Below are 11,364 nucleotides of genomic sequence, written 5' to 3' on the forward strand. Positions count from 1 at the left end.
CCACCATCCACAGGCTGGGAAAACCACAGAGCGCAGAGAACAATGACGTGCAGACAGCGTCTGCAGCACCAACCGTCTGGTCACCAAGCTGCAACCTGGACTCCCCTGTCCTTGTCCTAGCGGTTAGTCTGTCTCCAAATCACAGTGGTTCCTTTCTCCAGAAAGATCCGATTTCGATCTGTTCCCTTCTCTTTCTTGATGCACCTACCTGTTCGGACAACGTCTGGGGCGGGGTGCACCTTCCTTGCTCCCACCAAGGGTCATGCAGTAACAACCGCTTGCCGGACACGGGTGGGGGAACGCTGGCGGCCCCGTGGGGAACAAAACCCGAAAGCGCTAGCCTCTTTGGCGCCGGGTTTTATTCTCCCAGCCTCCTGCCTGGGCCCGGGCCACTGCTTTGCCAGAAGGCTGACTGCCTCCCTGCCTGCGCTGTTCACCGGCCAGGGTGAAGAAGCCTCGGCGCCGGATGTTGCACATCCTCCACGTCGCCCCACCACCGCTGAACTCCACCTTCGTAGCCTGGCCTGCGAGCCGCCACACTGGCCTCCCCTCCCTTCTTGCAACGCCGTAGCGCGGCTCTTCCCTCTGCCGGGCGCCCCCTCCCCCTCGGGTCTCAGCCGCAGTGTCACCTCCTCGGAGGCGCTTCCCCGTCCGCGTCCTGTCTTCTACCCTGATGTTCGCTCCCAGTTCGTGACGGTCGCACTGCCCCCCCGTCTAGTCTCGGAACCCGGCCGAGCTCCGTCCGCGCAGCAGCGGCGTCCGCACGGTCACTCCGCCCACCTTACGTGGTTTTTAACCGCACGAACCCAGCCCCGCACCCACTCAGGCCCCTGAGCCGCCTGAGCCCCGCGGGACCCCCCACGGCCCGCAGCCAGAAGCCGGAGCGCCCGCACCGCCCTCGGTCCAGCCGCCGGCCGCACAGCGTGCGAAGCACGGGGGTCAAGGGTGGCGCGCCCGGGCTACCGCCAGACCCGCCGCCTGCCCAGTGCGCACGCGCGACGGCTGGGGCAAGGCCGCCACTGCGTTAACCCCCTCCGCGCCGCCCCGGGGGCTGCCGCAACGGCGCGGCCCTGCCGACCGCGGTCCCACAATCGGCCGGCCCCCTGAGGCGTGCCGCCAGCCCCTGGCAGTCCCAGACACCTCCTCAGAAAGGGAGCTAGAGCAAGAGTCGCCGACGCGGCTCGCCAAAAACGGCCGTGGCCCTTTAACATTCCCCTCGCTCGCGCCCATTGGCTAGGGCCCTCTACGTCATCACTGCGCGCCCGACAGCGGCGCCTTCCCGCTCCCTAACCCTGACGCCAGAGCGGCGCCGGCCTTAGCGGCTGAGGAGAGCGGGAGGAGGTTGCGGCGGCGGGAAGATGTAAGTTGGGGGAATCCGACCCCATCCGAGCTCCGGGGACCGCCCGCAAAGCTCGGCGGGGCGCGTGGTGGAGCCGGCCCGCTCCTCGGCCTCTCGGTAGGGACGGCAGCCTGGCGGCGCGGCACCGGGTCTAAGAAGAAAGAGTGTGGCCCGGGGCGGGTGGAGTGGGAGGCGCCGAGGCCGCGGCCCGGAAGTGGTCGGGGCCGCGGCGGGCGGAAGGGCGCCTCAGATCGTCCCCCTCTGCGGCGGGCCCTGCTAGGCCCGCGGGACTCGGAGCAGCCGGGAGCGCGGCTTCCGCCTTCGGGGCTCTCTCGCCGGGTTGGAGACCCAGGCCCGCAACGCCAGGCCCTGCCCTGGAAGCGCTCGCGGCCCGGCGCCTGGACTGGGGAGTTGTGAGTGAACGCGGACGGGGGCGGCGAGGTCGCGCGTGGGGCCCGTGCCAGTGGGTGCGGAGTGGCTTTGGTGGGGTGCCCTGGGAGACCGGCTGAGCCTCCCTTGGAGGCCATTAATTCAGACATGACTCCACGGCCGTTTACCAGGCTCCCGGGTGCCGTTTTCCGCGCGAGTCCTTGGAGATACGGCCCCTGATGTCATGCAGCTCCGTTGGACGGGTTACCCCCCACAAGGGAGGTTACGGGAAGGTTCAAGTCCACGAAGGGAAGTCGTGGCTTTTTCTTTTATTTCGCATGAATTGTGCCTAAAATGTGCTTTTAAACGGGGAAGGTGCTCTGAAGAGTTGAGCCGAAACGCCATCTGCTCGAGGTTTAACTAATTGTTCTCTCTCTCTCTGGCTGTTGGACGCGCACCTTTCCGGAGGATGGGGGAGGTAACCAAGGTCCTGTGCTGTTACCTGAACTTGTGTGAACAGAGAGCCTCAATCTTTGCTTTCTAGCACTCGGCCACGCCCAGCAAAGTGTTCGCTCACCCTGTGGTTCTTAATTCGTATAGAGTTTAAGAATTCCGGTGGTGCTTGTTGTCACCGAGCACACGGGGGGGGGGGGGGGGGGGGGGGTCTGGGGGCCCGGGGGGCTGGGGGGCGCTTGAAAAAAACCCCGGGCAAATTGAAGGGTTTAAAGACTTAGTGGGGGGTGGGGGTGCAGCTATTTCACTAATGAGTTTTTATACTGATTGTATGTTGAAAAGATAGCATTTGGGGTATAGCGTGTCCACTGTATTACTGAAAGTCAATTTCATCTGTTAACTTACCTAATGTGGCTGCTAGAAGATTTAGGATTTTAGCTCACACTCTGTTTCTGTTGGACAGTACTGCACTTGGTGATCCTGACCGGGTGGTTCAGGGACCCCTGGTGAGCATTCAAGAGATTATGTGTGACTTTGGGAGACCAGAGTTCACGTGGGGAAAAAGCCTCCAAACATGGAAAAACTTCCCTTTCTTCTAAGGAAAGCTAACATTGATTGAGCCTTAACTAGGTGCCAAGTTTCTTTCATGAGTAATAAATTTGGTTAATGATCTTGGTGACTGTGGAGGTGTAGGAACTGTAATTATCACGATAATGCTTTTGAGAAATTGAGGCTCAGAACGGTTAAATGACTTACCCAAGGTCACACAGCAAAGCTCTGAATTAAACAGATACACTGACTCTGGACGCTTAACCAGTGAATTACACTTCCCGCTTGTCGGAGGCCCCTGAAGCTTCTCCAGGGTTGCTTGCTCAGTGCCCATAGCACCTTACTGTTTTAAGGCAGAACATCTTAAACGACGTTATCAGCTTGGGAAAGAGCAGCAAAGGTGGCGTTCTGCTTGCTTCTGCTCTAATCTGATCGTCCGAAGCTGGCCTTCACTCTGGAGTCACAGAATTTATTCAGGATCTTGGGCACCCCTACACAACGTGAAACAGGATCCCAGTTGGCTGCTGTGTCCAGGTTACTTGAGGAAGAGGAACTAGGAGTAGTGGAGACCAATACCTGAGACCTTTGCTTGCAACTCAAGCAAATTGTAGAAAACCTCACTGCAAATATTGAAGTTTGTTCTAAGTGATACTCACTAATGGTACTAATGACCATTTTTTGAGCACGTGCTGCAGTCCAGACACTTTGTTAAACCTTTATGAGCAGTGCCATCCAGTTCTAGTGCCCCCCACCCCCCCCACGCATGTGATTTTGGGGAAAAAATGTAAGCATAAAGTTAAAAGAATCGCAGTGACTACCCTCATAACCACCACCTAGATCGTACAAGTCCCATTTCTACCACATTTGCTTTTTATGCGTCAAAATTTTTATTATATTTTGAAGTACATTGTAGCTTCTGGTGTAACACTTCTATCTGCCTATCATTAACTAAAGTTGCATTTGCAATGACTGTTTTTTGGGTTTTTTTCTTAAGTTTATTTATTTTGAGAGAGAGCAGGGGAGGGGTAGAGAGAGAAAGAGAATCCCAAGCAGGTCCTCCGCTGTCAGTGAGGAGTCTGATGCAGGCTCAATCTCAAACTGAGATCATGACCTGAGCCGAAATCAAGAGTTGGAGGCTTAACTGACTGAACCCTCCGCCCCCAGGCGCACCATGCAATGACTGCTTTTTAAATGTTCATAGGGGAACATTTTATTTGTTTGCATTTGGGTATTAAATGTTTTGAAATGGTTTTTGCTTCCAGTCGTAGCCTAGATCCAAAGTATCCTACGAGGAAATTACAGCAGTTAAACAAGAGATCTGACCACACCAGTAACCCTTTCAGGAGAGCCACTCTTGGGGTTTTTTTCTGTTCTGCATGCAAATGTGGTGCTGTGGTATTGGGGGGGGGGGGGGCGGTAGAGGGCTCATCAAACCTATGAGTGCAAAATGGGTATTGTACCTCCTGTAAAATAACAGTGACGGGCGCCACCACCCTTTCCTTAAGGAAAAGACCACAAACTGAGGTGAGGGTCTACCTGTGGGGGTGGGACCCTCCCCAAGGAAATGGAAGAGGTCCCTGTGTGTTCCTGGCTTTGTGGACGCTCGCTGCTCACTGTGTTCCTTGCCATCTTCTCGTGTGCTCGCCTTTTGACTGCAAAGCGAATTTGTTGCCTTGCCAATACGTTCACTCTGTAAATCCTTTTATCTTGTTATTAGGCTGCACTTTGGCGTAAATTGCAATCGATTAGGGATCGTTTCTCAGACTCGAGTTAGAAGTGAGAGTTCAGATAAGTGAGGCCGCCATTGCTGCTTTGAACACCTCAGAAGGGGAGAATGGATTTATCAGGAGTGAAAAAGAAGAGCTTGCTAGGAGTCAAAGAAAATAATAAAAAGTCCAGCACTAGGTAATCCTTCTGTCAGATTTTTCTAGTGCTACTTTGGGGGTGCTCGTTACTAGGGACCCTCAGAAAGGGGAAGATTGGAAATGTCTCACATTCTACAGTGAAGTGTCCTAAGCCACAGATCGTTTTGTTCTGTGATCACCTGGGGTCTCTGTAGCCCTTCGGATCCCCTCCTGGGTAGTGTTGTTTCAGGGTTTGGTCAGAGGGGCTCGTGATCTCACACTCTTCCTCACCATCCAGGGCTCCCTCTCCTACCAAACGCAAAGACCGCTCTGATGAGAAGTCCAAGGATCGTTCTAAAGATAAAGGGGCCACCAAGGAGTCTAGTGAGAAGGACCGGGGCAGGGAGAAAACGCGGAAGAGGCGCAGCGCTTCCAGCGGCAGCAGCAGCACCAGGTGGGGCCGCGGGGCGGGGCCCTGAGAGCCACGCCCCTTTCTGTCCGCTGAGCCTGCCCACTGCTCTGTAGTCCGAATTATTCACACAAGATTGTGAGATTGTCAATGAAGGCCTTAACTGTAGCACAGTGCTTTGGGGTTTGCTCCGGTTCCCTATGGAGGATGGTGTTAAAGAATGAGACATCTGGGGGTAGATTTTTCTCTCAGGTGCTTTTTTCTTTAGTTGTGATTGGATCGCCCGAGCCTAAAGCTTGCATTTCTTCTCTTGAGCGCCAGCCCGAGCCCCTCGGTAGCCACCTTCCAGGATGGATTGGTGTTCTGACCCGCAGGCTCTTTCTGTACCTCCCAGCAGTCAAGGCTTCTGTGTGGCTAGGAAGCGGCTCCTTCCTTTCCCGCCCCTGCGCAGTTTGAATGCTGTTTTCTGTCCCTGCCAGGGGCTTTGGCTGGAGAAGGCTGGGGTAGATATCGTCCCCACCCCCCCCCGGGGTGGGGGGACGACATGGAGGTTGGAAAATAATGAGGACAGCGGTGGCCTCTTGGGAGCATGAGCACGTACAGGCTCGTCTGTGTCCGCTGGGAAGAAAGGCTCCCCTCCGCTGCTGCTTGTGACACTTCTGTCTCCCTGGTCAGGTCCCGGTCCAGCTCGACCTCCAGCTCGGGCTCCAGCACCAGCACTGGCTCGAGCAGCGGCTCGAGCTCTTCTTCCGCATCCAGCCGCTCGGGAAGCTCCAGCACCTCCCGCAGCTCCAGCTCCAGCAGCTCGTCTGGCTCCCCGAGTCCTTCTCGACGCAGGCACGACAACAGGAGGCGCTCCCGCTCCAAGTAAGCTCCCTTCCGGCACCGCTTCCCACGGCGGGGGGTTGGGGGGGGGGTTTGGGGGGGGGGGGGTGCCCCAAAACCTGTCAGTCATCTGGGAACTTAGTTTGCAAACTGGGGGCTATAAAGTGACGGTAGCTGTTATAAAAGTAGCCTGTAGAGGAGTCCGTGTGTCTTACTTAGTCGGATTTCTGAGGCAGAGATAACAGGAATATACACGAACTGGTAGGGGAAGCTGCCTTATAAAAAAACTCAACAGTAGCAGTTAGCAGCCCCACTTCAAAAATTGTTTTGACTTGACAGAAATTGTTTCTGTTGTTGTGTTTTTTCAATCAGATCCAAACCGCCCAAAAGAGATGAAAAGGAAAGGAAAAGGCGGAGTCCTTCCCCTAAACCCACCAAAGTGCACATCGGGAGGCTCACTAGGAACGTGACCAAGGTGAGGGATCTCCCCTCCGTCCAGTGGGCAGAGGGGGCACGTCTCTTCTGCAGATGTTTTAAGTGGAAAACCGGAGAGGCTGGCCTTTGCTGGAGGTAACCGAGAACATAGGCTGTGAGGACACTGGCGGGAGCACGGAGTCCTTTATCCGAGTCGTTCCGTGTGAGAGAGGCGCCCCGGGTGCCTGGCCTGTCGTCGGCACGGGGTGACTTCTCAGCTCCCACACGGGTGATTGGTGGGTGCACATCAGAGTGACCCTTCTTTCCTCTAGGACCACATCATGGAGATATTCTCCACCTACGGGAAAATTAAAATGATTGACATGCCTGTGGAAAGGATGCACCCCCACCTGTCTAAAGGCTACGCGTACGTGGAGTTTGAGAATCCGGACGAGGCTGAGAAGGCTCTGAAGCACATGGACGGAGGTGGGTGACCCTGCCTGCGCCCCTCTGGGCCCCCTCTCTGCTCCCTGCTCGAGGCTGGCCCCGGCCCGGCGGAGGGACCTTCCAAACCGGTTTCCACCAGCTCCCTGCAGCTCTCGCCCGACTCCATCCTTGACCAGTGGGGGTGTGTTCGCCAAAAACAAGTTTATGAGATAGCATTCTTGGGAAAATTTCAGCAAAAATGAATACGTTAACATCTTTAGAGTTTTCCAATCTGTGAGAACTTAAGGAACGAAGGGGTTCATTTTATACGATGTTATGAATGTGAATAATCCAGCATTTGGCTTTTGTATGGCAGTGTTTTCTCTTGTCCTCTCTGAGAGTCCTCTTCTGTTATGCTGACATTTCAGCATTTTTAGGTTTACTTTGCTGAATTCATACATTTTACCCATCTCTCTCAAGCTTGTATCTTAACTGTTTGTGACATTTATAGCTGTTTTGTATTGAGCAGAATGGTTTTGACGGCGGCTGAGCACTTGTGAATAGTTTTGGATGGCCGGTTTCCATCTTGTCTTCACGTCTGTGTCTTTGAGGAGCGTGGAATCGGTCTCCGCCCCAGCTCGCTGCTCTTGTAATCCACGCAGCTGGGGCGGAGAGCCGGCTCCGTCCACAGCACTGTGCATGGGGTATCTGGCCACGCAGGGAAGAGTCTGAACACCCCAGAACCTTGGAGTCCTCGGAAGCCTGTTACCCGCTGGAAAAATAGTGTAATGGTGTGATGGCTAGTTTCCCTGGAGCCCTGATGGAGCTTGGACGCTAGGAACTTTCCCTTAATGCTAAGCTAGCTCTCTTCAGTCTACTGAAATCCCTTTGAGGGGCGCGCGAGTGACTCATTCGGTTGAGCGTCCGGTTCTTCATTTTGGCTCAGGTCGTGACCTCACAGTTTGTGACCTCACAGTTCGTGGGACAGAGCCCTGTGTCGGGCTCTGTGCTGACAGTGAGGAGCCTGCTTGGGTTTCTCTCTCGCTCGCTCGCTCTCGCTCTCTCTTGCTCGCTCTGCCCCCTCTGTCTCTCAAAATAAATCCTAAAACATAACCAGTCGTTCCCTTTGAAGTTTTTTAGGAGTTCGTCATGAACTGTGCCCACCACCTCTTGATCTTAACCACACCTTCATTTTAGAGACTGTCAAACATGCGTCTTTGAGAGCTGGAGCACTTGCTAAGAATTCAGGACACTCGGCCACGTCCAGGGTGTGCATGGTCGTAGCCCACGTTTTTTAAGATTCTGGTAGGATCTGTGTGTGTGTCCACATACTGTACTGCGCCCCATCGAGTGGAGCAACTCCGTGCTGGCTCCAGGAGGAATGTGGAAGAGTTTGGCCTTTCCTGGCAGCTGCCCAGAAGAGAGAGTTGTCTTCATTGCTGTATGATCGGTGTCCTTGACGTTCCTGATTGGGGCTGGCCTTAGCAATGGGCCATGCGGAGGCAGGGGGTGCCTCAGGCTCTGTTTACTTAAGTCTCGTGAGTGCATTCTGAACACAGGTCTAGATGCCTGAGCCACCTCCTTGCCATCTCTGCTGTCGCCTTGAGGGTAGGAGCTGAGAAGATGAGAGAGGGCACACGAGGGCTGTGCTCGGTCCCCTGAGCGGTCCCTGGACTGGGCCAGAGTGCGTGCTCCCCTGAGGTTCCTGGGTCTGCGCCTTGGTCTCCTTTGCTTGCTTTTTCTGAGGCCCTGAAGGCTCCTTGGCCTCCATCCTGAGCCGCCTCCCTTCACTGTTTTCATCGGCTACATTCACATACGTGGCTGCACTCAGAGTCCCCTCCCCAAGGCACTTTTTCCACACTCTGAAGACTGACTTGACAGCTGAACCTTGGTTTGGTTTTGCTCCCCTGCCCCAGTAGTACTTTCTTCTTCCCGAGCCACGATGCAGTCATAGCTCATCTAGAAACACGGGTGCCGATCATCTCTCCCACCCCATCCACCGCCACGTTGTAGTGACCTGGTGGCCCATCTACAGTGGACACTACCCTCGTCGGGACCCAGCACCCAGAGGCCACCTTCTGGTCCCCTGGGAGGAGCCCTCTGAGGAAAGTATCTCCACGGCGGGTATCGGGAGAGGGGGCCAGGCCCCCTGGCTAAGAGGCCACACGTCTTCGAGGGCAGTCCTTCTGGATCTCTTACATTTCACCCCATCTGCTTCCCTCAGAGCCCCCACAGTGCTGCCCCTCCTCTTGCCTGTCCCTCCCAACCTTCTAGAGGAGGCAGCTTAGTGCTAGGCCCACCTTCTGGCTCAGGTCAGGGCACAGCCCTTCCCCATCAGTGAACGGGCTCGGGTGTCCACTTGGATGCACTTCCCTTGGTGGCTGCTGTGCATGAGGGGTCTTGGTGCCTCGAGACCGAGTTCCCTCTTCGCTTCCACGCCGTATGCACGTTTCCTGGCCAGACCACCCACAGTAGTGACTGGGTGTGATATTCTGTGACTTGATCTTTTTTTCAACAGGACAAATCGATGGCCAGGAGATCACCGCCACCGCTGTGCTGGCCCCATGGCCGAGGCCACCGCCCAGGAGATTCAGCCCTCCCAGGAGAATGCTGCCTCCACCTCCCATGTGGCGTCGGTCGCCCCCACGGATGAGAAGAAGGTAGGTCTGTTTGGAGTCTCCCAGAGGACTGCTTGAGGCCTGTGTGGGTTTATTTCATTTACACACACAGCGTGATGGTGCTGACCTTGGAACCCTGCTCAGCCTGTGGGCTGGGATGGGACGGCCCTATGGGGGCACCGCTGCGGGTGGCACCACTGTTCTGGAGTCTGGGTCCTGTCCCCTTCCTAGCTAACAGGACAGGAAGGCTCAGGAGAGGAGTTTGAGTCAGGTGAGGGAGGGGCTGTCCCTGGGCAGAGGCCAGAGCACGGCCCTCCCGTGCTGGTGGTGTCGAGCCACCCCGTGCACGGCCCTCAGGAAGGAAGGGCTCCCAGGCGGTGCCGTCAGGGAGCCATCCTGGCTTAGAGCGTTGACGTGTGCAACGCCACAGAACGTTCCTTCCAGACGCGGAGCGGAGCTGTGTCTGTGGTGCCAGCCTCGGCGTCTGACTTGGTCTTTCCTCTCCCCGCAGGTCGCGCTCCCCGAGACGCAGGTCCCCGGTGCGCCGGCGGTCCCGCTCGCCCGGCCGCCGCCGCCACAGGAGCCGCTCCAGCTCCAACTCCTCCCGATAAGCAGGCCACCGGGGCTCTGCACCCTGGAACTTCTGTCCCGTCCACTTCAGTTCGGTCACTTGTGTAGCGGCAGGAGGATTGGTAGGAGAGAAATTCCTCACTCAGGGCAGGCTTCGAAGGCAGCGATTGAGGCGTTTCCTCTGAAGGCAGAGTTCCAGCTGCAGGAGCGTTAGTGGCTTGGGGTTGTGCCTGTAAAGACGCCCGCCAGGTCTCTGGCTAGAAAGCTCCCACGTTCGCAGTTCCTCAGAGTCCATTCAGTGGCAAAGCCAGCAGGGACAACGCAGGGCTCCAGGTGGCAGTGTGGCCCCAGCCCGGGGGTGGGGGCCGGGCCAGTGGCCTGGTCGTGCCCGAGCTTGCCGGTCTGCGGGGTCCCTCAGGAAGGGGCCTGCTTTCCGTGCGGCTGCTGATCCTGCTGGCCTGGCCCTGCTCCCCCTGCTCCGGTCCTCCTCCGATATCTACAGTCAGACACCCTGTGTTCATCACCGGAAATGGTTGTTTTTACACGTACTCATGCACACACACCACATCCCGCGGCTCCCTTTCTCTCTGCACTTGGTGAACAAGTTGAGAGCCAGCTCCACGGGGCCATCAAGGACCCCCCCCCCTTGTACCTGTCATTCACTGTGGTCTCGCAGGTTACCGTGGCAACGTGTACATTGCTTTTTTGGCTTTTATTGTACAGTCAGTACTATAAATTTGTTGTTTTGAGTTTTGTAACTTGTAGCATTTTAGGCGCTGTTGTGTTTGTACTTTGTTGTGTAGAGTGAAGGGATTGTGTTGAATAAACGGGATTAGACTGCAGACTGAGTACTGGCTTCGCTGCCCCCTTCCTGTCTGTGACCCCAGAAACAGCTTCACTTCTGAAGCTAAAAACTTCAGGCACTGAAAACACACGACCGCATCTTGGTTCATTTCCGCAGGCACACTTCCAGAGTCTGAGCAGAACAGCCGGTCAGCACGCCAGGGCGTTGGGCAGATCCTGCGGGTTGACCTGCACGGAGAGAGAGATGCTCTTATCACCTTTATATTCCCAGGAGCTTGGCATTTCGCCTGACCAGAAACCGATCTCCTTGGCTGCTGCTATGTTAGCCACGAAATAATGAAAAAACGGTTTTCCACCTCAAAAGGCGGTTGTGTTACAACGAAGACTTAGAAACTGTAAAAAATTGAGGTTTCAGTCACCCAGCCCTGAACTTGGCCCTTCCTGTATCCGTATTCAAATGGGATGTCAGCGAGACCACGTCCTGCCGGGCAGCACGGTGGCTTTCTACCCGGCGGGGGACACCAGTGTTGAGCGGGGACCCTTTCGGGTGTTTCCGAATGCAGGACAGAGCAAGTAAAATCAGGTGCTCCCTTTGCTGTCAAGGAGGCAGTGGCACCGCGGTCCTGTCAACAGTGTGAGGGCACCTGTTTCTGCCCACCGGCACCCCCCCCCCCCCCCCCCCCCCCCCCCCCCCCCGCGGCCCCCCTTTTCCTGTCCGCTCTCCCGCTCCAGGGGCGTCGGCCG

General features: G+C 56.2%; 1 protein-coding gene and 1 long non-coding RNA gene across 5 annotated transcripts in view; one reads left to right on the forward strand and one right to left on the reverse strand.

Moving 5' to 3' along the window:
- Window positions 1-1,253: 1,253 nt before the first annotated feature.
- Window positions 1,254-10,665, forward strand: LOC125918172 (RNA-binding protein with serine-rich domain 1). 4 transcript variants are annotated; one of them, XM_049624206.1, is made up of 8 exons: window positions 1,254-1,360; window positions 4,428-4,615; window positions 4,853-5,008; window positions 5,639-5,830; window positions 6,161-6,263; window positions 6,535-6,688; window positions 9,147-9,288; window positions 9,758-10,665. In XM_049624206.1, the coding sequence occupies exons 2-8, from the start codon at window positions 4,545-4,547 to the stop codon at window positions 9,855-9,857; spliced, it is 918 nt and encodes a 305-aa protein (XP_049480163.1). In that variant the 5' UTR covers window positions 1,254-1,360; window positions 4,428-4,544; the 3' UTR covers window positions 9,858-10,665. The 4 variants fall into 4 exon arrangements, with proteins under 4 accessions (XP_049480163.1, XP_049480166.1, XP_049480165.1 ...); XM_049624208.1 differs by lacking the exon at window positions 1,254-1,360 and adding an exon at window positions 1,380-1,456; XM_049624207.1 differs by lacking the exon at window positions 1,254-1,360 and adding an exon at window positions 1,534-1,752.
- Window positions 10,510-11,364, reverse strand: part of LOC125918174 (uncharacterized) — a 1,393-nt gene continuing 538 nt past the window's right edge. Inside the window, exon 2 of the long non-coding RNA XR_007456389.1 lies at window positions 10,510-10,848. This is a non-coding gene — a long non-coding RNA (uncharacterized LOC125918174). The remainder of the gene's footprint in view (window positions 10,849-11,364) is intronic.

The sequence above is a fragment of the Panthera uncia genome, unplaced genomic scaffold, assembly GCF_023721935.1.
Source record: "Panthera uncia isolate 11264 unplaced genomic scaffold, Puncia_PCG_1.0 HiC_scaffold_514, whole genome shotgun sequence".
In the NCBI taxonomy this organism is placed as follows: domain Eukaryota; kingdom Metazoa; phylum Chordata; class Mammalia; order Carnivora; family Felidae; genus Panthera; species Panthera uncia.

Bases quoted from the DNA above. Each gene is read 5' to 3' on its own strand.
- LOC125918172 (XM_049624206.1), top strand. From the start codon at position 4,545: ATGGATTTATCAGGAGTGAAAAAGAAGAGCTTGCTAGGAGTCAAAGAA. The intron at 5,831-6,160 runs GTAAGCTCCCTT...TTTTTCAATCAG, and splicing joins AGGAGGCGCTCCCGCTCCAA to ATCCAAACCGCCCAAAAGAG. The intron at 9,289-9,757 runs GTAGGTCTGTTT...CTCTCCCCGCAG, and splicing joins CCCCCACGGATGAGAAGAAG to GTCGCGCTCCCCGAGACGCA.